We start from the raw sequence: 27,087 nt of genomic DNA on the forward strand, positions 1-27,087 counted from the left end.
TGATCTTGGTGACACGTAGGAAAATTTTGAATTATTGCTACGTTCCCCAACACTATCTAGGAGATGCATAGCAACGAGAGGTGAGAGTGTGTCCACGTACCCTCGTAGACCGAAAGCGGAAACGTTAGTTTAATGCGGTTGATGTAGTCGAACGTCTTCACGATCCAACCGATCAAGCGCCGAACGTACGGCACCTCCGAGTTCTGCACACGTTCAGCTCGATGACGTCCCTCGAACTCCTGATCCAGCAGAGGGCCCAGGGAGAGTTTCGTCAGCATGACGACGTGGTGACGGTGATGGTGATGTGATCCGCGCAGGGCTTTGCCTAAGCACTGCGTGAATATGACCGGAGGAGTAAACCGTGGAGAGAGACGCCGCACACGGCTTGGAACAATTGGTGTGTCTCCAAGGCGTGCCCTGCCCACGTATATAAAGGAGGGAGAGGAGGAGGCCGGCCACCAGGGGCGCGCCAAGAGAGGGGAGTCCTACTAGGACTCCAGTCCTAGTAGGATTCGCCCCCCTTTTTTCCTTCTTCCGGAAGGGGAAAGGGGGAAAGGAGAGGGAGAAGGAGAAGGAAAGGGGGGCGCCGCCCCCTTACCTAATCCAATTCGGCCTCCTCCCTTGTGGGGGGCGTGCCAACCCCTTTGTGGGCTGGTTAGCCTCCCTCCTATGGCCCATATCTTTCGCCAGGGGGTTCCGGTAACCCCTCCGGTACTCCGGTATGTACCCGATACACTCCGGAACCCTTCCGGTATCCGAATACTACCTTCCAATATATCAATCTTTACCTCTCGACCATTTCGAGACTCCTATTCATGTCTGTGATCTCATTCGGGACTCCAAACAACCTTCGGTCACGAAAACACATAACTCATATAATACAAATCGTCATCGAACGTTAAGCGTGCGAACCCTACGGGTTCGAGAACTATGTAGACATGACCGAGACACCTCTCCGGTCAATAACCAACAGCGGAACCTGGATGCTCATATTGGTTACCACATATTCTACGAAGATCTTTATCGGTCGAACTGTTATGAGAACATACGTTATTCCCTTTGTCATCGTTATGATACTTGCCCGAGATTCGATCGTCGGTATCCTCATACCTAGTTCAACCTCGTTACCGGCAAGTCTCTTCACTCGTTTCGTAATGCATCATTCCGTAACTAACTCATTATTCACATTGTTTGCAAGGCTTATTAGGATGTGCATTACCGAGAGGGCCGAGGGATACCTCTCCGATACTCGAAGTGACAAATCCTAATCTCGATCTATGCCAACCCAACAATACACCTTCGGAGATACCTGTAGAGCATCTTTATAATCACCCTTTTACGTTGTGACGTTTGATAGCACACAAGGTATTCCTCCGGTATTCGGGAGTTGCATAATCTCATAGTCAAAGGAATATGTATAAGTCATGAAGAAAGCAGTAGCAATAAAACTTAATGATCATTATGCTAAGCTAACGGATGGATCTTTTCCATCACATCATTCTCCTAATGATGTGATCCCGTTCATCAAATGACAACACATGTCTATGGTCAGAAAACTTAACCATCTTTGATTAACGAGCTAGTCTAGTAGAGGCATACTAGGGACACTTTGTTTTGTCTATGTATTCACACATGTATCAAGTTTCCAGTTAATACAATTCTAGCATGAATAATAGATATTTATCATGACATAAGGAAATATAAATAACAACTTTACTATTGCCTATAGGGCATATTTCCTTCAGTCTCCCACTTGCACTAGAGTCAATAATCTAGTTCACATCGTCATGTGATTTAACACCAATAGTTCATATCTTTATGTGATTAGTTCACATTGCCATGTGGCTAACACCAAAAGGGTTTACTAGAGTCAATAATCTAGTTCACATCGCTATGTGATTAACACCCAAAGAGTACTAAGGTGTGATCATGTTTTGCTTGTGAGAGAAGTTTAGTCAACGGGTCTGTCACATTCAGAGCCGTATGCATTTATCAAATTTTCTATGTCTGCAATGCTCTGCATGGAGCTACTCTAGCTAATTTCTCCCACTTTCAATATGTATCCAGATTGTGACTCAGAGACATCCGGATCGGTGTAAAAGCTTGCATCGACGTAACTCTTTATGACGAACTCTTTATCTCCTCCATAACCGAGAAATATTTCCTTAGTCCTCTTAGGTAACTAAGGATAACTTTGACCGATGTCCAGTGATCCACTCCTGGATCACTATCGTACCCCCTTGCCAAACTCATGGCAAGGTACACAATAGGTCTGGTACACAACATAGAATACTTTATAGAACCTATGGCTGAGGCATAGGGAATGCCTTTCATTCTCTTTTTCTATTTTCTGTCGTGGTCGGGTTTTGACTCTTGCTCATCTTTACACCTTGCAATACGGCAATAACTCCTTCTTTGACTGTTCCATTTTTGAACTACTTCAAAATCTTGTCAAGGTATGTAATTGAAAAATCTTATCAAACGTCTTGATCTATCTCTATAGATCTTGATGCCCAATATGTAAGCAGCTTCACTGAGGTCTTTCTTTGAAAAAACTTCTTTCAAGTACTCCTTTATGCATTCCAGAAAATTCTACATCATTTCCGATCAACAATCTGTCATTCACATATACTTATCAGAAAGGTTGTAGTGCTCCCACTCACTTTCTTGCAAATACAGGCTTCACCGCAAGTCTGTATAAAACTATATGCTTTGATCAACTCATCAAAGCGTATATTCCAACTCCGAGATGCTTGCACCAGTCCATAGATGGATCGCTGGAGCTTGCACATTTTGTTAGCACCATTAGGATTGACAAAACCTTCTGGTTGCATCATATACAACTCTTCTTTAATAAATCCATTAAGGAATGCAGTTTTGTTATCCATTTGCCAGATTTCATAATCATAAAATGCGGCAATTGCTAACATGATTCGGACAGACTTAAGCAGCACTACGAGTGAGAAAATCTCATCATAGTCAACACCTTGAACTTGTCGAAAACCTTTCGCGACAAGTCAAGCTTTGTAGATAGTAACACTACCATCAGTGTCCATCTTCCTTTTGAAGATCCATTTATTCACAATGGTTTGCCGATCATCGGGCAAGTCCACCAAAGTCCACACTTTGTTCTCATACATGGATCCCATCTCAGATTTCATGGCCTCAAGCCATTTTGCGGAATCTGGGCTCATCATCGCTTCCTCATAATTCGTATGTTTGTCATGGTCTAGTAACATGACTTCCAGAATAGGATTACCGTACCACTCTGGTGCGGAACGTGCTCTGGTTGACCTACGAGGTTCGGTAGTAACTTGATCTGAAGTTTCATGATCATCATCATTAGCTTCCTCACTAATTGGTGTAGGCATCACTGGAGCTGATTTCTGTGATGAACTACTTTCTAATTCAAGAGAAGGTATAATTACCTCATCAAGTTCTACTTTCCTCCCACTCACTTCTTTAGAGAGAAACTCCTTGTCTAGAAAGGATCCATTCTTAGCAACAAAGATCTTGGCTTCGGATCTATGATAGAAGGTGTACCCAACAGTCTCTTTTGGGTATCCTATGAAGACACACTTCTCCGATTTGGGTTCGAGCTTATCAGGCTGAAGCTTTTTCACATAAGCATCGCGACCCCAAACTTTAAGAAACGACAACTTAGGTTTCTTGCCAAACCACAGTTCATATGGTGTCGTCTCAACGGATTTAGATGGTGCCCTATTTAAAGTGAATGCAGTTGTCTCTAATGCATAACCCCAAAACGATAGTGGTAAATCGGTAAGAGACATCATAGATCGCACCATATCTAATAAAGTACAGTTACGACGTTCGGACACACCATTACGCTATGGTGTTCCAGGTGGCGTGAGTTGTGAAACTATTCCACATTGTTTTAAATAAAGGCCAAACTCGTAACTCAAATATTCGCCTCCGCGATCAGATTGTAGAAACTTTATTTTCTTGTTACGATGATTCTCCACTTCACTTTGAAATTATTTGAACTTTTCAAATGTTTCAGACTTGTGTTTCATTGAGTAGATATACCCATATCTGCTCAAATCATCTGTGAAGGTCAGAAAATAACGATACCCGCCGCGAGCCTCAACACTCATCGGACCGCATAAATCCATATGTATTATTTCCAATAAGTCAGTAGCTCGCTCCATTGTTCCGGAGAACGGAGTCTTAGTCATCTTGCCCATGAGCCATGGTTCGCAAGCATCAAATGATTCATAATCAAGTGATTCCAAAAGTCCATCTGCATGGAGTTTCTTCATGCGCTTTACACCAATATGACCTAAACAGCAGTGCCACAAATATGTTGCAGTATCATTATCAACTTTGCATCTTTTGGCATCAATATTATGAATATGTGTATCACCACAATCGATATTGAATAAACCATTTACCTTGGGTGTATGACCACAGAAGGTTTTATTCATGTAAAGAGAACAACAATTATTCTCTGACTTAAATGAATAACCGTATTGCAATAAACATGATCTAATCATATTCATGCTTAACGCAAACACAAAATAACATTTATTTTAGGTTCAACACTAATCCCGAAGGTAGAGGGAGTGTGCGATGGTGATTGTATCAACCTTGGAATCACTTCCAACACACATCGTCACCTCACCCTTAACTAGTCTCTGTTCATTCTGCAACTCCTATTTCGAGTTACTAATCATACCAACTGAACCGGTATCAAATACCCAGGGGCTACTACGAACACTAGTAAGGTACATATCAATAATCTATATATCAAATATACATTTGTTCACTTTGCCATCCTTCTTATCCGCCAAGTATTTGGGGTAATTCCGCTTCCAGTGACCATTTCCTTTGCAGTAGAAGCACTTAGTTTCAGGCTTAGGTCTAGCTTTGGGCTTCTTCATGGGAGTGGCAACTTGCTTGCCATTCTTCTTGAAGTTCCCTCTCTTTCCCTTGCCCTTTTTCTTGAAACTAGTGGTCTTATTAACCACCAACAATTTATGCTCATTCTTGATTTCTACCTTCGTTGATTTCAGCATCATGAAGAGCTCAGGAATCGTTTTCGTCATCCCTTGCATATTATAGTTCATCACGAAGTTCCAGTAACTTGGTGATAGTGACTAGAGAACTCTGTCAATCACTATCTTATCTGGAAGATTAACTCCCACTTGATTCAAGCGATTTGTAGTACTCAGTCATTCTAAGCACATGCTCACTGGCTGAGCTATTCTCCTCCATCTTGTAGGCAAAGTACTTGTCAAAAGGTCTTCTACCTCTTGACACGGGCATGAGTCTGAAATACCAATTTCAACTCTTGGAACATCTCATATGCTCTGTGGCGTTCAAAACGTCTTTGAAGCCCCGATTCTAAGCTGTAAAGCATGGTGCACTAAACTATCAAGTAGTCATCATATCGAGCTTGCCAAACGTTCATAACATTTGCATCTGCTCCTGCAATCGGTCTGTCACCTAGTGGTGCATTAATGACATAATTCTTTTGTGCAGCAATGAGGATAATCCTCAGATCACGGACCCGGTCCGCATCATTGCTACTAACATCTTTCAACTTATTTTTCTCTAGGAACATATCAAAAATAAACGGAGAGCTGCACCGCGAGATATTTATCTACAACATAATTTACAAATACTATCAGGACTAAGTTCATGATAAATTAAAGTTCAATTAATCATATTACTTAAGAACTCCCACTTAGATAGACATCCCTCGAGTCATCTAAATGATCATGTGATCCAAATCAACTAAACCATGTCCGATCATCACGTGAGATGGAGTAGTCTTCAATGGTGAACATCTCTATGTTGATCATATCTACTATATGATTCACGCTCGACCTTTCGGTCTCCAGTGTTCCGAGGCCATGTCTGTACATCCTAGGCTCGTCAAGTTTAACCCGAATATTCCCCACGTGCAAAACTGTCTTGCACCCGTTGTATGTGAACGTAGAGCTTATCACACCCGATCATCACGTGGTGTCACAGCACGAAGAACTGTCGCAACGGTGCATACTCAGGGAGAACACTTATACCTTGAAATTTTAGTAAGGGATCATCTTACAATGCTATCGCCGTACTAAGCAAAATAAGATGCATAAAAGATAAACATCACATGCAATCAAAATATGTGACATGATATGGCCATCATCATCTTGTGCCTTTGATCTCCATCTCCAAAGCACCGTCATGATCTCCATCGTCACCGGCTTGACACCTTGATCTCCATCGTAGCGTCGGGGTTGTCTCGCCAACTATTGCTTCTACAACTATCGCTAACGCATAGTGATAAAGTAAAGCAATTACATGGCGTGTGCATCTCATACAATAAAGCGACAACCATAAGGCTCCTGCCAGTTGCCGATAACTTTTACAAAACATGATCATCTCATACAACAATGTATATCACATCATGTCTTGACCATATCACATCACAACATGCCCTGCAAAAACAAGTTAGACGTCCTCTACTTTGTTGTTGCAAGTTTTACGTGGCTGCTACGGGCTTCTAGCAAGAACCGTTCTTACCTATGCATCAAAACCACAACAATTTTTCGTCAAGTGTGATGTTTTAACCTTCAACAAGGACCAGCCGTAGTCAAATTTGACTCAACTAAAGTTGGAGAAATAGACACCCGCCAACCACCTGTGTGCAAAAGCACGTCGGTAGAACCGGTCTAATGAACGTGGTCATGTAATGTTGGTCTGGGCCGCTTCATCCAACAATACCGCCGAATCAAAATAAGACGTTGGTGGTAAGCAGTATGACTATTATCGCCCACAACTCTTTGTGTTCTACTCGTGCATATCATCTACGCATAGACCTGGCTCGGATGCCACTGTTGGGAATGTAGCATGCAATTTCAAAAAAATTCATACGATCACGCAAGATCTATCTAGGAGATGCATAGCAACGAGAGGGGGAGAGTGTGTCCACGTACCCTCGTAGAACGAAAGCGGAAGCATTAGTTTAACGTGGTTGATGTAGTCGAACGCCTTCACGATCCAACCGATCAAGCGTTGAACGTACGGCACCTCCGAGTTCTGCACACGTTCAGCTCGATGACGTCCCTCGAACTCTTGATCCAGCAGAGGGCCGAGGGAGAGTTTGGTCAGCACGATGGCATGGTGACGGTGATGGTGATGTGATCCGCGCAGGGCTTCGCCTAAGCACTATGTGAATATGACCGAAGGAGTAAACCATGAAGAGAGACGCCACACATGGCTTGAAACAATTGGTGTGTCTCCAAGGGGTGCCCAGCCCACGTATATAAAGGTGGGAGAGGAGGGGGCCGGCCACCAGGGGTGCGCCAAGAGAGGGGAATCCTACTAGGACTCCAGTCCTAGTAGGATTCGCCCCCCTTTTTTCCTTCTTCCGGAAGGGGAAAGGGGGAAAGGAGAGGGAGTAGGAGAAGGAAAGGGGGGCGCCGCCCCCTTCCCTAATCCAATTCGACCTCCTCCCTTGTGGGGGGGTGCCAGCCCCTTGTGGGCTGGTTAGCCTCCCTCCTATGGCCCATATGGCCCATATCTTTCCCCAGGGGGTTCCGGTAACCCCTCTGGTACTCCGGTATGTACCCGATACACTCCGAAACCCTTCCGGTGTCCGAATACTATCTTCCAAAATATCAATCTTTACCTCTCGACCATTTCGGTCACCAAAACACATAACTCATATAATACAAATCGTCATCGAACGTTAAGCGTGCGGACCCTATGGGTTCGAGAACTATGCAGACATGACCGAGACACCTCTCCGGTGAATAACCAATAGCAGAACCTAGATGCTCATATTGGTTCCCAGATATTCTACGAAGATCTTTATCGGTCGAACCGTTATGGCAACATACGCTATTCCCTTTGTCATCAGTATGTTACTTGCCCGAGATTCGATCGTCGGTATCCTCATACCTGTTCAATCTCGTTACCGGCAAGTCTCTTTACTCGTTTCATAATCCATCATCCCGTAACTAACTCATTAGTCACATTGCTTGCAAGTCTTATTATGATGTGCATTACCGAGAGGGCCCAGAGATACTTCTCCGATACTCGGAGTGACAAATCCTAATCTCGATCTATGCCAACCCCACAAAACACCTTCAGAGATACCTGTAGAGCATCTTTATAATCACCCTTTTACATTGTGACGTTTGATAGCACACAAGGTATTCCTCCGGTATTCGGGAGTTGCATAATCTCATAGTCAAAGGAATATGTATAAGTCATGAAGAAAGCAGTAGCAATAAAACTTAATGATCATTATGCTAAGCTAACGGATGGGTCTTGTCCATCACATCATTCTCCTAATGATGTGATCATGTTCATCAAATGACAACACATGTCTATGGTCAGGAAACTTAACCATCTTTGATTAATGAGCTAGTCTAGTAGAGGCATACTAGGGACACTTTGTTTTGTCTATGTATTCACACATGTATCAAGTTTCCGGTTAATACAATTGTAGCATGAATAATAGATATTTATCATGACATAAGGAAATATAAATAACAACTTTATTATTTCCTCTAGGGCATATTTCCTTCAGTTATCACATAGGATTTGGTGAAAATAGATTAGATGGATCAAGATGGTTTTATCCATTGCTTCCACATCATTTGTTAATAATGGCATTGTTATACAAAGGTGATCCTAAAAGGGGTTTTATACAAGGTGACACCCTTTACACATTACTATTTGACAAGGCTACTGAATTACTCCAACTAGTAATCAATGATGCACGGAATAACTAGCTCCCTATTGGGAAATCCTTTGGATTGAGTTATCGTGTAATCCAATATGTCAATTACACTTCAATTGTCCTGCCTGCTAACCCCCAACAATTTATGAATTTAAAAAGCATACTATAAAAACTCAGTGATTCCACTTGGCCATAGGTTAACTATATAAATAATTTCGAGTACCCATTAACATTACCAATGATAGATCTAACGAGCATGCCAATATTTTGAATTAGAAGGAAAGTATGGCTTTCACATATCTTGGATTACCAAGGCTAGAGAGAGGTACCAACTTGTAAGGTTAGCATTTGTAAACTCTATTAGTACTTCGGCCCAAGGATCAGGATCTGCTTAATCATTTATCTTATTGTGGCAAACTTTGGTAATATTTATATGGTTTTCTTTTGTATGATCTCTATGTTTGCTTGTAATCCATCTCTCTTGTGTGAGTAATTTCCCTAGGCGTGGGAGACATAGGAGATTGGTGAAATTCATTTGTGCCTAATCCTATTGATGATATATTTTGTGGGACTACTATTGTGATAGATTACTAGGTTGGTTATCCACGGCGAGTGTAATGCTTGCTGTCCAATTTAAGGGCTCAAACAACAAGACCTAAATACCTACACGGGTAAGAACTTATTATCCAGTGAATCTGTGACCTCCAGAAGATAGGTGTTAGTGTCAATGAGGAGAGAAGATAATACAAGGAGAAAGGGAGGCCACGATGCTTAAAGTATTTGTCCATTCTAGTGACCTTAATTGTTGAGTTGATGATAACGGAACCCAACAGGAGGAGTCGCTATTCAAGAGTGACTTGCCTACAAAACATACACTGCAAAGGGTAATATCACATAAATAGACTTGCCTACAAAACATACAATGCAAAGGGTAATATCACATAAATAGATAAATTCACATTATGACTGCACCCAGCACTTGTTATTCACCATGAACTGAATCTCAAAGTGCTTAACCTCTCCATTGCTGAAAAATGCCATTTATTCTCCGTTCTTTAATTTTACATTGTTTACTTACAATCTTAATTTTAGCTCATTTATTTTACTCCGCGGTTACTCTTCCACCATTATAACCATAATTCTTGCAGATACCAAACTAGACAATTCACACGAGACTTGTGGCACTTCATGTGTGACTGAAATGCTCGTATAACACTCTCGTGTGATCTTTGTTAGAAATGATATTAAACTAGGATTATACTTCTAGGGAGTGCTTCAACCAGCCATGTGCACTTGCATGACATAGTTGCCTCAAGGGAATCAAATTTGTGGTTATATCTCAAGGAGAAGCACTTGAGCCTTTGCGTTGTTGGTTGAGCCTTGGTGGTTCTCCCACCTCCCCAGTGGTAATTATCTCCCCTACAAGGGAGTAACCATTGAGATGCATCTTTCTCTCCACTGTCTTCAGTTAACCCCAACCCTAGCTCGCTTACTTGTGTTCTTTCCTTTGGTCTACTGAACTTGCAAGCATCATATAGGTTGTCATCTCACCGTAGCATATTTAGGCACACACTTTATATTTCGCAAGGCCTAAATTTGCTAATAAGTGAAGAAAATTTTGTACTTGTACATATTCACCCCCTCTAGGTCCATATAGATCCTTTCAGGTGCATAATGACTATGACGCTAATCGACAATGTGAATGGTACATATAATTTAAGGTCATTTTACTAAACAAGATTTTACTCTGTCTTCCAAAAAAGGGATAGCGCATACATTAGTCAATGACAGAAGAAAACAATGGTAATATGGTCAAGAACGTGCACATATTTCGTCATTTTAAAGGCCTGACATTTTTGTCAATACTTCAACAACAAAAAATTAGTTCGCTGCATGTATTCTTCCAATTAAATTGAATAATTATGATCATGGTAACTCTATTTAAACAAAATAGGATGAGTCTTCTTCTCAAAGAAAAAACACAATCAATCTTCATAATTGTATATCTAAACAGATCGATGTTGATATCTCATAGTAACTACTTTTGACATTCATTTGTATCTAGATAATATCATCTATCCTATTTAAATTCAAGTGTAGATGTTTCAAATTTAGTCATGAAAGTACATGTTTCTGCCCAGTCAATAGGTAAATATTTATCCCAAGACATAGCATAGTCATAAGATATTTACCATTATTATAATGAAAAAAATGAAAACAAGTAGAACAGATTAAAGGTTTTACTCGTATTAACGCAATAGAGCTTATTTGGTCATCACTCAATGCAATATGACCTTTGATAAATATAATATTGTCATATTTGTGGTCGTTAATATAGATAGGAAATTAGTTGAATATGATATCCCCTAGGTAAGTACATAATAGTGATAGCAACGCAGGGCGACGTTTGGGCAGGGCAGATGACGTCGCTTCTTCGTCGGGTTGGTCTTCGGGCTTCGATCCTTCTCGAGTTCGTCCATCAGGACAGAATCGGCAGAGCTCCGGCGTAGATTCCTGCTGTCTCCTTGGGCGGTGAGGTTAGAGTTTCTCGTCTTATGTGTGCAGCGGCGAGTCCATGAGGGTGTATGTGTGAGACAACTCCCGGGTGCACAAATTTGATGTGCTCTAGATAAAAAAGTTAGACAATTATTTCTTTTTTTTTTGCGGATATTAGACAATTATTTCACCCCACATAATGTCCACCCCTTATGAACATGACTATATATGTGTGTGAAGTGTACATGGTTATTTAATTTTTTTTGAAAAACATGTAATGCCTGCTCTAGTGATGAAACTGAAATAAAACAAGTTAAGATAACAAAGTGCTTTGATCGTGGGCCATTCTGCTAGTCGGATGAAAAACTAAATATATTCACCCCCATGACATATTGTCCCTTTGAATAGATTTTAAATATATGATGAGCATTTTTCGAATGCACGTGAACATTCATAAACTACGTGATGGACCTTTTATAAAACACGACAGAAAAATAGAAAAAATAGATAAAAAAGAACAGAAAAAATGAAATAAGAAAAAGAAATGGAAAAGAATTAAAGCTATAGAAACGTAAAAAAAAAACCAAAAAGTATACTTAAGCAGTTTGTTGTTGTTCCCGAGTAAAACCATGGAGAAAAACAACGGGGGAAAGCAAAAGGCGGGAAAAAACAGCCCCTAGCCTCGTCATAACTAAGCCATATGGCTGTGTAGCCGAGGGAGCCATATATATGTCGCATTAGGAGAGATGTAGACTGTGTGTTTTACATGAGCTTCTTTTCCTAAGAAACCTTTGAGCAGGGTGTTACTCGAGGCAGCTCTCTTTTACTTTCTCCTTCACCTTTCTTTGTTTTTCTTATTATCATTTACTCTTTTTTGAAGCATCTTCATTTATGATTTTATGTCTTTGATTTCCTTTGTTTCTCTTTGTTGTTTTTTCCTATATTTTTTATTATCTGTACTTGTCCCATTTATGCTTTAGTTTTGTTTTTTCTTCTCCTTTTTATTTTCATTTCTCATGCCTATAACACCCTTATCTGGAATGAAATGTTGGGGAGGTGTTGGAGATGCTCTTATATCCCATGTACGAGATGGAGCTTTTTTTGAGAGAGAATACGCGATGGAGTTGGGGCTGAATTGTTAGACACAAGCAGCATGGAATCGAAGTAGTAAAGATGGTCCAGAAATAACCAGTGGACATCAACCCGTTTTAACCGCCAACGACAACCTGAAAATAGCAAATGAGCATGACTGGACAGAGATTTGGACAGGGATTTACGATAGCTGTCGTTTATTTCAGCCATTTCTGTCGGTGTTTCCTAATACTCTTATCCCCTTTTTGTTTTTCATGTATTTGAGCTTATTTTCCCAGGAAATGTTTGGACAAGGCGTTACGGCAGCTGCGTTTATTTTCCTTAACCTTGTTTTTCCCATTTCCAATTACTCCATTTTTCATTTAATCTTTGTATGTCTTTGAATTTTCTTCATTTTTATGTCTTTTATTATAAGTTGTGCTTGTAACATTTATCTTTTAGTTTTATTTCTTATTTTTCTACTTGTTTTCAATTTCCCATACACACTATTTGGGATGAATATTTATCTTATAACACACAAAAATTTCAAAAAAATAATAAATTCTGTATAATCTTTTTGCTATGTGATGAATAATTTTTAATACTCAATGAATATTTTTAAATTACATGACGATTTTTTTAATAACACAAGATAAATGTTTTTAATAACAGATGAACTTTTTGAAATATATTATAAACTTTTATGAAGACAAGATTAACATTTTTGAGATACATGATGAATAATTTATAAATTACCCGATGAGCTTTTTTGAAAATATACGATAAACTTTTCATAAGTGCATGATGAACTATTTATATAGATGTTGAACATTCTGAAATATACAAGGAACATATTTTAAATATATGAGTATTGTTTGAAGTACCGGCTCATTTTTAAAATACACAGTGAAGACAGTTAAGAAATTCACGCTAAACTTGTTTTGTTATGTGATGAATATTTTTAATATAGAATAAATATTTTTCAAATGCACGATGAACATTTAGGAATACAGAAGATAAAATATTTTTGATGCACGATTTACATTTTGTAGTACATGATGGATATTATTTAAATACATGTTGGATATTATTTAATTCATGATGAATAGTTTTCAAATAATGTTTAACATTTAGGAATACCTGTGAATATTGATTAAATACACGATTACCTTTTTTGTAGATGAACCTTTTTAAAAACACAACAACAAAAATATTTTCCTTTTTCTCTCTTTGTTGTTTTGTATCTTTTTTTTATTTATGATTGTCCCATTTATGTTTTAGTTTAGTTTTTTCTTCTCCTTTTTATTTTCATTTTCCAATTCCTACAACACCTTATTTGGGATGAAATATTGGGGAGGTGTTGTATCCCATGTACGAGATGGAGCTTTTTTTGAGAGAGAATACGAGATGGAGCTGGGCTTGAATTTTCACACACAAGCAACATGGAATCGAAGTAGTAAAGGTGATCCCAAAATAACCAGTGGACAGCAACCCGGTATAGCCGGCAACCACAACCTGAGAATAGCAAATGAGCATGCATGCCATGAGCATAGCGAATAATTAAACCGCACACTTGGCCCCCCCTGGACCGATGTGTACTTAAGGTTGGGCTCTCAAGCTCCTGGCCTGAAAGGATCAAGGATCGAGGAGGATTTCATAGCCAAAATGGCATTGAGGAACGTTGCGATGAGAGCCTTGTTGCTCCTGGCGGTGGTGAGCGTGGCATATGCCGCCAAAGGCAAGGAGAAGAAGAAGGAGAGCGCAGATGGTCCGGCGGCGTCCGGTCCGGGCGGGGAGTACGACATCACCAAGCTCGGCGCCAAGCCCGACGGCACAACGGACTGCACCGAGGTACGTACGTGCTGAAGGAGAGAGAATATAAGAATGATGATGGATCGATGGATCATGTGGTGGATTGCATTGCAATTGCATGCAGGCGGTGGAGGAGGCATGGGCTTCGGCATGCGGTAGCACCGGGAACCCGACCATCATCATCCCCAAGGGTGATTTCCTGACTGGAGCTCTGAATTTCACGGGGCCGTGCAAGGGCGACGGACTCACCATCAAGCTGGAAGGCAACCTGCTTGCTTCCAATGACCTGGCCAAGTTCAAGTCTAACTGGATCGAGATCATGCGCGTGAAGAAGCTCTCCATCACCGGCAAAGGCAACATCGACGGTCAGGGCAAGGCCGTCTGGACCAAAAACAGCTGCCAAAAGAACTACAACTGCAAGATATTGCCAAACGTACGTACGCGTGCATAACATTATACAGTAATAATTAATTGTAGATATGAGTATTCGTGCGCGCATTCTGCTTAGTATCAATGCAAGGAAATGCTATTCGTATGTACGTAAATGTGCATGCACATGTACCATGCAGTCGTTGGTGCTGGACTTCTGCGACGACGCGCTCATCGAAGGCATCTCCATCATCAATTCCAAGTTCTTCCACATGAACATCTTCCAATGCAAGGGCGTGACCGTCAAGGACGTGAAGGTGAGCGCGCCCGGGGACAGCCCCAACACCGACGGCATCCACATGGGCGACTCGTCCAATGTCAGCATCATCGACACCACCATCGGCGTTGGCGACGACTGCATCTCCATCGGCCCCGGCTCCACACAAGTCAACATCAGCGGCGTGACCTGCGGCCCAGGCCATGGCATCAGCATTGGCAGCCTCGGGAGGTACAAGGACGAGAAGGACGTGACCGACATCACCGTCAAGAACTGTGTGCTCAAGGGCTCCACGAACGGCCTTCGCATCAAGTCGTACGAGGACGCCAAGTCGCCCCTCGTAGCATCCAAGATCCACTACGAGAACATCGAGATGGACGACTCGGGCTACCCCATCATCATCGACCAGAAGTACTGCCCCAATAAACTTTGCACCTCCAAGGGCGAGGCCGACAGGGTCACCGTCAAGGACGTTACCTTCAAAAACATCACCGGCACCTCCTCGACCCCTGAGGCCGTCAGCCTGCTCTGCTCCGACAAGAAGCCCTGCGAAGGCGTCACAATGTCCGACGTCAAGATCGAGTACTCCGGCAAGAACAACAAGACCATGGCTGTCTGCACCCACGTCAAGGTCACCGCCACAGGAGTCGACAAGGCCAACACATGCGCCGCCTGACCTGTGAAGCGATAACAAGACCGCAAGAGTCACTCTCCTTCCATCTTGCGCGATATGATTTCTTTTCTCAGTACGTAGATTTTCGAATCCACGCCAGGAGATCGTCCTTTAGCTTTCTTCCTAGGTTGACCGCTTACCTTTATACCCCCTCCGTTCCAAAATAGATGACCCAACTTTATACACAAAGTTGGGTCATCTATTTTGGAACAGAGGGAGTATTTAGCTAACACAAATATATGTACGTGCCGGCTCAGAGCCACTTGATCCATAAACTTTTGACGATTTTGACTTTTATTTGTCTTTCGATTTTTGTGCCGCTAAAACTGGTCTATACCAACAAAGTTTTTTTTAATGATCTTGAGATTTATTGAGTATCTGGTTTTCACGTGTTGCAACTATTTAGCCTTTAGTTGCAGAGTCGCTACTCAAAAGTGTTCTACTCAAATTCAACAGTATGGCCTTATTGGCCTTCTCATTTTTTTGCGAAAAAAACTTCCGATCTATTTATCAACTGTCAAGGTAGTACAAAAAACATAAGAAGTAAAAGTTATATTCAGATCCGTAGACCACCTAGCGACGACTACAAGCACTGGAGCGAGCCGAAGGCACACCGCCGTCATCGCTCTTCTATCACTGGAGCTAGGCAAACCTTATCTATAATCTATAATACCTAAATAGTTCATCCCTACTATTTTATTTCTCTTGACATGCAACCTATCCACCTCATCAAACCTGCCACATCAGCATTCTTTCAGTGACTTACATATGGGACCAGCCACTACAGCACCCCTGCCACATAAGCTTCAATTTATTGCTAAGGACCCACCACAACCTGGCCTCTCTCTCCCTGGCTGAGCGCTACAGAGCCGCGGCGTGCGACCTCCCCATGCCATCTAGCTAAATTTTTTTAAATAATACATTTTTTTATTAAATTACAGAAATATTACGCTGAAAAAATATTTTTCAAAAATAATACACCGTCGGCCCGCTGCAAGCCGACTGAGCCTAGTCAGCCCACAGCAGGCCGACTGGTGGCCCATCTGCTTGCTGCTGGCCGATTGGGCTGTCGGCCACCAGATCAAGTCCAGTCGACCTACAGTTGGCCGACAGGGTCCAGTCGGCCTGCAGTTGGCCGATAGGCCTGCAGTGGGCCGACAAGGACTAATTGGCCTGTTGTGGGCCGACTGGTGCATGCCACCATTTTTTTTCCGAACGATCCCTGGTTTTTTTTTGTAAAACTATGACGTATTCCGCACAACCCTTTCCCGCCATATGTTCGCGCCAACTATTTCCCGCCACCCGTTTTTCGCCAACCCTTTCCCGCCATACCGCAGTCGTTCTTTCCCGCCATTTTCTCCTCTCTACCTATAAAACCCCCTTCAGACGGAGGTGGATAAGCATTGCAGTGTAGTGTAGTTGAGATGTCCCATTATCCTTTCGATCGTAGTTTTCACCCTGGGATGAGCAGGACTCTTCTGAGGCTAGCTACCGATTTCAGGATGGATAATAGGATAGTTCCATGGGACGAACTCACCGGTAGTGACACCATAATGAATGAGTTGGCTCACCAATTACGTAGGTCTGGGTGGCCTGAAAGGACCTATGAGGAGGTACGTAAAGAACTTCTTAGGTTGCATGACAGGTGGAAGAAGGTAGTGGTGCCGAAGAGTGAAACTTTCAGAAGGATTGCAGCAAATAATCCATGTTTATGGACTGAGGAGAGCGAGGACGAAGATGATATCTTCATGCCGCCGCTTCCGGGTTCTGCATCGTCGAAGGGCAAGAGTTCTTCATCATCGAAGGGCAAGGTTTCTGCATCGTCGAAGGGCAAGAGTTCTTCATCGTCGAAGGGCAAGAGTTCTGCATCGATCGAGGATGACGATGATGACTTCATATAGTTTTTATGCTGTATGTTGTGAGTTCAGTTACGTACCATTTAATTTAGATGTAGTTCTATCTAGTTGTTTGTAATGTCTCGTTGTATGAGTATTATGTTCTATCTAAATATGATCTTGTAGTTCGGATAACAGAGTACTAAAATAGAGTAGGCATATGTCTCGTACATAAGTACATAGTCATTTGTCTCATACATAGAATAGACATAAGTCTCACACAGAAATAGATGGTAATGTCTCTACTGATAGATAGAAGCGTCAGTGACGACGTCTGGCCTGGCGGGGAGGCGGATCTGGAAGCGGCGACCATCCCAACCTGTCGGGTGCCCTAATGTGACGAGGAGGAATCTCAGACTCTCCCTGGTCATACTGTGTATCCTGTGTGGGGCCTGGTGGAGGAGTCGAAAACATGTTCATCCACTGGGTGTGCTGCGACATCTGAGCCTGTATGTTCTCCTCGGGATGTTGATCACTCCCCCACGTATCATGTGATGCCGACATAGACGCCTGATATCCGTAGGCTCCTACGCGATGGAACGTTTCATCATGAAGAATGAGGTCGCGTCAATTAATATTGAAAACAATAAATATGAAGACACATATCTGCTGGCTATGACGTCTGCTCTGGCTCAAACACGAAACTGGACGAGGGACCGTGCTGCTGTGGCTGTGGAGATAACACGAAGCTCGACGAGGGACCGTGTTGCTGTGGCTGTGGAGAAAACACGAAGCTCGACGTGGGACCATAGTGCTGCGGGTGCCACGTAGAACTGCCAGGTTGGTCAGGACGGGATGGCCTGGTTGTCCGCTGATGTGCTAGACGTGGACGTGGTTGATGTCGGTGCATGGAGTGACGCGGCTGCTCCTGCTGGTGCTGAACAACATCGGTTCTCCGGGTGCACGTGATAGCCTCGTACACAGTCTGTATCTTATTCTGAATTCTTTCCAAGAAGGGCTGTAGCACTGGACGATGCTGAAGAAGAGGTCCAGACGATAGTGATCGTCCAAAGGTGGCCACGTCGTCGTAGAGTTCGCGTGTCAAGATAGCCTGCAAATTTCCATGACGATTAATAATGTCTGTCTCTTGCACGTCAAAGTATGTGACAACATTACGTAAAGAAAATATATCTTACCACGTACTGCCTAGAGCCCGAAGTATCATAGCTCGGGTACATATCCGACGGAGTAGGATCCGGTATCTCCTCTGGGTGGGAGTACTCAACAATACGTAACCGTGTTCCGGTCATGTAGCGCGCAAATAGAGATTGAATTCATCGAGATCGAAATTGTGATTCTCGTGCCATAGATTTGTGTTTGCTGTCTCCCATTCTATAACATACGGCTCTAGTCTAACTAGCCAGTCAGCAGTTGTCCTGGTCATGCCCTTCCTTGTCGTCCTAAAATTGTGGTGTGTGTTTAACACCTAAAGCTTCGAATGGAGTACTATGAAAGATAATGCAACATTGAAAAACTGGTTAATACCTGTGGATGTGTGCTGGCACCGGGTTCTCTATAGGGGGAGGTAGCTCCAACTGCAGAAGACCAAATTGCCTCATAACCCTCTGTTGTGCCATCTCCTCGACGAAGACATCGAAGATGATCTTAGATTTTGTCATCCAGTAATCTCGGTCCCTTGTGCATAGCACAGACATACCACCAGGGTATCTCGCTTGTATGGCTGCTTCCGTGTAGGGCTGCCAGATGACCCCGGTGTACGCATCGAACTGCTTGTTCAATGCTGTGTATACCTTCCTGGTCTGATCACTAGCAAAGCGTCTCTGCAGAGAAGAAAAGTTAGTAGCCGCTAGCATCGAACTATCTCTTGTGCAGAAAAAAGTTGCATTAAACTACAACACGGTGCATACCTCGCGACGTGTCCAACACAGACCGAAAGTAGGCATGTCGATGCCGTTAACATAAAACATGGCGTCTATAGGCTCATAAACACGTACATCTGGTCTCCCTATAGAGAACCTCTCCCACGACCACAGCTGTAGAAATAGAGGGCATCCAAGAAGGGTTGGCTTTCTCGATGTAAGCTGGCAACCGTTGCACATACCTCGGTATGTAGCCGCTAAGACCGCCGAACCCCAACTCCTCTGTCTGATCTGATCCGCCGTCTGAGCGCTTGCTATCTCGAGTGCCATAGAGATGTAGAGCGCGCTAATAGTGGTGACATGGTTCTCCGCGAACATCACCTTGCCGAAAAGCCACAGTAAGTAGGCCTCCAGGCTCCGAGTGATCTGTTCCGCAGCCAACGGCGCCCGGAAGTTCTGGATCTGCATTAAGCGAAGAGAAAGTTTTAGTAAGCCGCAATTATTTTCTATAAAACTGTATGCACGATAACTTGAAGATAATAGGTAGGGGAAATTACCCGAAAATTTAGCAACCACTCATACTTAGGTCCGTGATGCTCCCATACCGGATCCGGAGCATCCGGAAAAACACCATGAAAACGTTGTGTAAGAGCTCGCTCCCAACCAGCCGGTGCGTCCAACGGTCCTACGGCATGACCTGCCAACGGTAGTCCGAGCAAAAGTGACACGTCCTCCAGAGTAGGAGCCATCTCTCCCCATCTGAAGTGAAATGTGTGGGTCTCTGGCCTCCAACGGTCCACTAAGCAGCTCAGCAAAGACCCATCGATGGCGAGGCGTTTCTCACCGGGATAGACTCAACCAGACGCGCGAAAGGTAAAAGGCCGGCCCATTTCAACCTTCATCAGAGAACTTTTCAGTTAGTGTCTCCCATTTCAACCATTAATATGCATGTCAGTGTGCAAATTAATAAAGCACGTACCGCTGAAGCCATCCTGAGTGTATCTTCCAGTTCTCCTTAGGAGTGCGAGCGACCAGAGGCTCAAGCTTGCGCTCATACCATATCGCAGCACGATGACCCCTATCAATGTCCCCATTCAGCAACCACAATCCCGACATTCCTGCACATACAAAATTCAGAACATAGTGTCACACTTAATACAAATCTCCTCTCAAGCGCCGCATGCATACAAATTCAGAACATAGTGTCACACTTAATAAAAATTCAGAACATAGTGTCACACTTATTACAAATTCAGAACATAGTGCCACACTTAATAAAAATTCAGAACTTAGTGCCACACTTAATACAAATTCAGAACATAATGCCACACTTAATACAAATTCAGAACATAGTGCCACACTTAATACAAATTCAGAACATAGTGCCACACTTAATACAAATTCAGAACATAGTGCCACACTTAATACAAATTCAGAACATACTACTGCTAGCTTAGCTTCTTCCTCTCGCCCTTACTCCTCTACTGCCTCTACCTCCTCCTCTTCCCCGGTTGCCTCGTCCACGCCCAGTGACGAAAGTGGGACAATTAGTGTCCCTATGGCCAAATTCATTGCATAGAATGCATTGCCTAGTCGGACCTCCTGCTTCAGATTCATCCATATCATTTCGGATGCGCTGAGACTGCCGTCTGCCTCTACTTGTACGCATATGCTCTGGGTTTGGAATGTAGCGCCTTTCGGCGGGGTTGACGCTGTTGAAATTACCCATTGATCGAAAACCCATCAGCTCACCTGTCCAGGTATTGAGGACAGACTCTTTCAGAAAAAATGAAGACACAAACGATATTGTGTCCATTCCAAGCTGCCCGCAAGCAGCAAGTACATGTGAGCAAGGTAGGTGAAGCAATTTCGGTTTATTGCATGTGCACTCACACGTTGGCCAGGCTTCATTGCCAATTTTCACCTCATGCGTCCTCAACTCATTTGCACATCCGAATTTGTTGTTGGCTAAGCGGACCTCAAACCTTTTTTCTTGATTACCGATGGCGACTACAGTGTGTGACCTAGCTTTTTGCATCTTGTTGTCCATGTACTCCGTAACTCTTTCACAGTACCGTGTATTTGGGTTGTTCAAGATATGTTGCTCTGCTTTTTGACGTCTATCTCTGAAATACTTGACGGTGCCATAGAAAATACCCTCAACGATGGCTGTAAGTGGCAATGCCCGGTTTCCTCTGAGGACAAAGTTGTATGTTTCCGCGAGGTTCGTTGTCATGACACCGTACCTTGCTCCATGTGTGTCATGTAGCAAAGACCACCTCTCCAGAGGCTCATGCTCTATCCACTGCTCGAAGGTTTTAATCGACCTCCAGAGCCTTCTCCTAGTACCAGGTGGGTCAAAGCCTGGCAGGTCACATAGCCCAACAGGCTCCTCCTCCACGGCCGCTGTTCCTGTTGCCAACTGTGCAGCTACTGCTTCAACATGTGCCCTCACTGCTGCATCTCTTGCAGCTTTCCTGTCCCTCACGTGTCTCTGCGTGCACACATTAAGTCTGTCGCGTATCAAATTGTACTTCCATAACTGGTTCTGCTTGCAGAGTTTTTTGAATAGATTCATCAGGTTCTTATTTCTAAACTACAAGAAGAAATTAGCCCCCAGATGGCGCATGCACCAACGGCTCTGCAAGTCCTGCCATGGAACTTGTTCCTCAGGGCCTGGGTTTGTCAGTGTCCTTATCGCACTGAGTATACCTACATGCCTGTCATGAAGGATGCACACATTGGGCTTCTCCTTCACAACTGATATTTTCAACTGCCTGAAGAACCATGTCCAACTTGCAATGTTCTCACTCTCCACAAAAGCAAATGCCAGTGGGACGACTTGATTTTGGCCGTCTTGACCTATGGCTGTCAGGATCTGACCCTTGTACTTGCCTGTGAGAAAAGTACCGTCAACACATATCGCCGGTCGGCAATGCTTGAAAGCTTTGATGCATACACCGAAAGAGAAGAAGAGACGATGCAACACCCTCACAGTTGGGAACTCTGGCATGAACATGTCTTGGATATCGATATAGGTGCCTGGATTCCGCTGCTGCAGGGTGTGGAGGAGGTGGACAACAGAGTCATATGCATCAAAATAAGAACCAAATCTCCTCTCAAGCGCCGCATGCTTAGCCCTCCAAGCCTTGCCATAAGAAATTCTGTACTTGAACCTGGCGAAGACTTTTGTCTGGACTGCCTTCACTTCCATAGCTTTGCCCTGCACTATCTCATCGTAAAACAATCGAGCAATAAGCGTGGATGAAAGGTTGGCATGATCTTGAGGGATGCAGGGAATAAGACAAGTGTGATTAACTAAGTCACTTATCACCCAACTTGTGCCATACTTAGGGAGAAAGCCGTGCACCCTGGCAGGACAATCTGCGTTCTTGCATACCATTGTCAGGAATTTCTGACTGGACACCTGAGCTGTGAAAACCCTTTGCGTGGACATTGCCCAATTAATTATTGCATCCTTCAGGGCTTGCTTGTTCGCATACATAGCACCCGTCGCAATATTGTTCTGGTGATATTGCCAGGCTGAATCATGTCCATCATTCACGGTCATTGCAGATGATAAGTCATGATTCCACCATGCAGGATTCGGGACCTCCTCTGCATTTTCTTCTTCATCTGACTCGTCAGAATCATCGGCATGACCCCTTTCAACATCGGTGTCTTCTTCTTCCATCTGGTTCTGCATGTGCCCATCTACCTCGTCAGCGTCCACCTCGCCATTGTAATCACCATCGGCATTTCCTCCTTCTACCTGACTACTCTGCCCTGGTTCATAACCATAAGCATTTCCTCCTTCTACCTGACTGCTCTGTCCTTGTTCGTAACCATAAGCATTTCCTCCTTCTACCTGACTGCTCTGTCCTTCGTAGCCACCCTCGCCTTCATGTGCAGTGACCTCCTTCACGACGGGAAGCACTAAAGCAACAGGATTGCATCCCCTTCGTTCACAACCTTGTAACCACCGCACCCAATCGGAGTCTCCCTCTATATATTGGCCTCAAATAAAAGTAAATTATTGAACTTGACCGTGTCCACAATGCATGAACACCGACGGTGTGTGTTTCAGTATCAAGACCTAAACTTGCCGCAATCCATTCTTTCAACTGACTGACAGACCATGTTTGTGGTGCGCTCATTGGCACCTCTATGTGAGTAAATTCACTCAGATCTGCTCCCATCTCAGTTGTTTGGACAGTACCAGGACCGTAGTAAAATCTGAACTTCACTACATCGGACATCTCGACTCACCTATTTTTTTTTCAACAACGAAATACAAGTATTAAGCAACAACTTAATATCCCCACTAACAAATATTAGACATGTCTATATATTACCTAGCTATATATTACAGAATATTAACGGAGCAACTAATACAATTCACACACCTACAAGTATATTACGAATATTTGCCGTAGCAACTACAAATATTGACAGATTAATATATTTGACTGGACTGCCTATATTACGGACATTTTTTCGGAACTACTACAAATACTGACACTCCTAAATACTTGACATCCACATATAGTACGGATTATTACCGGAGCAACTACACATTTTTACACAACTAATTAGTTGACATCTAAATATATTTACGTATACTACGGGGCAAATAACAATAATCGCACACCTAATTTATTTCACATCGAAACATATTAACAAATACTACCGGAGCACCTACGAAAAATAAAATGTTTGCTGAAATATACCCTTGAAGCGTGCGTGCGAACGAAGAACGACGAACGGCGCCACCAAACTGCCGGTGCTCCGCCTCCAACGAAGAACGACGAACGACAGCTTCACCTCCACCACACTGCTCCAACTTCACCACCACCACACTGCCCCAACTTCACCACCACCACCTCCACCAAAATGCTCACCACGACCACCAGGAGCTACCCCATCAGTAGATCGAGACCTCTTTTGGCTGCCCTAACTGAGTTGAATCCATTCACGGTGCCAAAATCGCGAAAAACTTGCTCATTTAGGTGTATAAATTGGTGGCATTTTTGTGTAGAGAGAGGAGGAGGTAAGAGAAGAAGAAGAACAGAAGAAATGGGAGAAAGGGGAGGATAAGGACGCAGGGAGCAGCCGGCCAGCCGCGCGCGAGGTGGGGCAGCACCCTGTCGGCCAGCAGCTGGCCGATCGGCCCGCGGTAGGCCGACAGGGGCACGCCCGCGCCGACAGCTCCCTCCCTCCCCCTCGCGACGTGGCCAGCCCAATCAGAGGGCGACGCGTGCCAGGCGGGCCAGCAGTCGACCAGCAGCAAGCCGATCGGCCTGCTGTGGGCCGATTAGGTCCAGTCGGCCTGCAGCGGGCCGACGGTGTATTATTTTTGAAAATTATTTTTTCGGCGTAATATTTGTGTAATTTAATAAAAAATGTATTATTTAAAAAAAAATTAGCTGCCATCTAGCCATGTCATGATATTTTCCTAGAGCATCTGCGGCCTCTGGCCTCTTAAGCTTCTCCATCAAATCCCTGCCGGTTGATTTTCCTTGCTCATATTCGTCTTCTTCCCTCTAGCCTTTCCCCTTCCATGTCTTTTTCAATCCCCAATAAATTATCATATGGCTCCTCCACTTCTTATTCTTCCTATTACCAATCTCCCTTCACCTGTCGATTGGGCTACATATCTCAACCGATTGGCTTGCGTCCATGGCTAGAACTACAAGGTGTCACATCCCATGGGGATTTAGTTGGCGGCAAGGATCCATGGTCGTGTTGGACTGGTGGCAAAGGTAGCCGATTCACTAGGCATTGCTGTCGTCCGTTTCGTCGACATCACCGAGCAATCCACACCCTCGACGGCGCCACTATTGCACAACCGTTGATGGGGCCAGTTCGTCTACAAGCGGAGGTATAGATCGATGGGCGCCCTCTACTGGCACAACCATAGCATGCATCGTCCATGGTGTCGGGCAGCCTACAATCTCTGCTGCAGATCAATAGTTCATAGTTGTAGCGGCAGGAAAGGCAAGTAGAAGGTGCTTCTTTTTTACTTTCGGTCGTCCACTTCCTTCAGTTATTTGTTGGGCCTCCTCTCCCCCAATTAATCCTGCTTAGAACATTTTTGTGACTTAATTTAAGATCTCGGAATCTTCTATTCTATTGTTATTATGTAAATTCTGGGTGGGCAAATTAATTTCAGTTCCTAATGTTGTCGAGTACTATCAGTGGCAAATCTGTTTTCTGTCCTTGAAAAATTCTAATGGCGTGTTTATGGACCAGGCTCTGATCGTCGTTCATGCCTTTCAAAAAAATGTTGTCTAATTTTTGGGCCAGGCTTGGTTCGTTCATTGGTTTTTTTTTCTGTTCTTGTTTGCAGCCCACGCCTTCATGTTATGGTGTGCCACACTTCCCTCAAGTGCTTCTCCATGGAATCTGCAGGCAGAGATCTGGAGGAAGGTGCAGTAGTGAGCTGCACCTCTTTGTATTCTCTCACCCGTTTTCTTCCTCTGCCCCTGTCTCCACATCTTTTTCCAGGAGGGTGAAGGATCATGGCAGTTGGCATTTATTGGGTTGGTTTAGTGTGACGCCCGGATAATTAGGCTACAGTAATCCCATGTTAACGATGCCACGTCACCTCGGTTATTGTTGCTAGTCTCGCGTTAGTTCGAAACCGATTCAAATCAAATTCAAAATCAAGCAAACAATAAAAATTTCAAATATTAAAACTAAAATGTTTAATAAATAGTAGATAAATCAGAGGATATGATAAGATTGTAAACAACATTATTGAAATTTGATAAGTGACTTAAACAACCTCAACCGGTGGCTGAAAATATTATTTAATAACCTTTTTATTAATACAAAATAATTATGAAATGATATTTACCCCAAACTAGTTTTTAGTGGTAGGATATATTGTGCTGTGATTTGTGGGCCAGCTCTCATATTTTACAAAACTCATTTGGTGCCCAAACAATTAGCCAAAACAGAAAAAAAAATGAAAAGGAAAATAGAAAATAGAAAACAAAAAGAGAGAAAAGCAAACCCCTCCCCTCCCCTGGGCCGTTCGGCCCAACCGGGCCACCAGGCTAGCCCACCCCGCCTATAACCCCTCACTACCCCCGCCGGACTGCCTCCCCGTCGCCCGTTCGTCTACGTCCTCCTCCTCAACCCCCACTGCCCCGAACCCTACGCCCGCGGTGAGGACCCCGGTCCTCCTCTCTCCCCTGTCTCCGCTCGGGCCTCAACCGCCCGCTCGCCTGGCTCCACCGCGCGCGCGACGCACTCGCGCCCCTGCTCACCGCGGCCTCGCCCTGACCGGTGTGCCTCCGCACGCGCCAACGGCTGCGCCCTCCACCCCACCTGCCCTTGCCTCGACCGTGCCCACGCGACTCCCTCTGCTCGCTGCTGCCGCGCCCGAGCGCGCCCTCGCCATGGCCACGCATGACCGCGCACGGCCGCGCCCCTCACGCACGTCCCCGCTGCCGCGTCCGCCTGCCTCCTCTGTCACGCCGCCCGCGCCTGCGCCGCACACTGCTCGCCGCCCGCGCCGGCCTCGTCCTGCCCCAGACGGCGACGCCCTCCGCCCGGGCCGTCGCCCTGCCTTGCCTCGCCGTGCCCCCCTGTTCCTCCCTGTTGCAGCTACTTCTATTGCTGCTGGGCCGCCCCCTGCTCCTAGCTGCCGCAGCCGCAGCCTGGCCGAGCGCCCGCGCCCCTCGCGTGGCCATGCCCCCCTGCTCCCCTCGCCCCGCTCTACCGTGGCCTTGCTCCGCCGCGCGCGCGCTCCAGCGCCCCTGCCGCCGCCCCTTGCTCCCTGCGTTCAGCAACCGCCCGCCCTCGCGCCGCGCCGCTCCCCTCACCGCCTCGCCTCGCGCAGCTGCTGCTTCATGCGCGTGCCCGTTGCGCACGCACGCGCGCCGCCCTGCTCCAGCCCCGCGGCCTCCGCCGGCCGCCCCGCTGCATCCCGAAGCCGCGGCGCCGCCCGGGTCCGTCCCCTC

At 44.5% G+C, this 27,087-nt stretch overlaps 1 protein-coding gene across 1 annotated transcript; it reads left to right on the forward strand.

The window, feature by feature from the left end:
- Positions 1-13,826: 13,826 nt before the first annotated feature.
- On the forward strand, positions 13,827-15,455 carry LOC109733957 (exopolygalacturonase-like). The gene is made up of 3 exons (XM_020293170.2): positions 13,827-14,122; positions 14,208-14,516; positions 14,653-15,455. The coding sequence occupies exons 1-3, from the start codon at positions 13,937-13,939 to the stop codon at positions 15,403-15,405; spliced, it is 1,248 nt and encodes a 415-aa protein (XP_020148759.1). The 5' UTR covers positions 13,827-13,936; the 3' UTR covers positions 15,406-15,455.
- The last annotated feature ends 11,632 nt before the right edge of the window (positions 15,456-27,087 follow it).

The sequence above is a fragment of the Aegilops tauschii genome, chromosome 7 (assembly GCF_002575655.3).
Source record: "Aegilops tauschii subsp. strangulata cultivar AL8/78 chromosome 7, Aet v6.0, whole genome shotgun sequence".
In the NCBI taxonomy this organism is placed as follows: domain Eukaryota; kingdom Viridiplantae; phylum Streptophyta; class Magnoliopsida; order Poales; family Poaceae; genus Aegilops; species Aegilops tauschii.

Excerpts from the sequence above, each read along its gene's own strand:
- LOC109733957 (XM_020293170.2), top strand. The coding sequence starts at position 13,937 with ATGGCATTGAGGAACGTTGCGATGAGAGCCTTGTTGCTCCTGGCGGTG. Across the intron at positions 14,123-14,207 it reads GCACAACGGACTGCACCGAG|GCGGTGGAGGAGGCATGGGC; the intron begins GTACGTACGTGC and ends AATTGCATGCAG. Across the intron at positions 14,517-14,652 it reads ACTGCAAGATATTGCCAAAC|TCGTTGGTGCTGGACTTCTG; the intron begins GTACGTACGCGT and ends TGTACCATGCAG.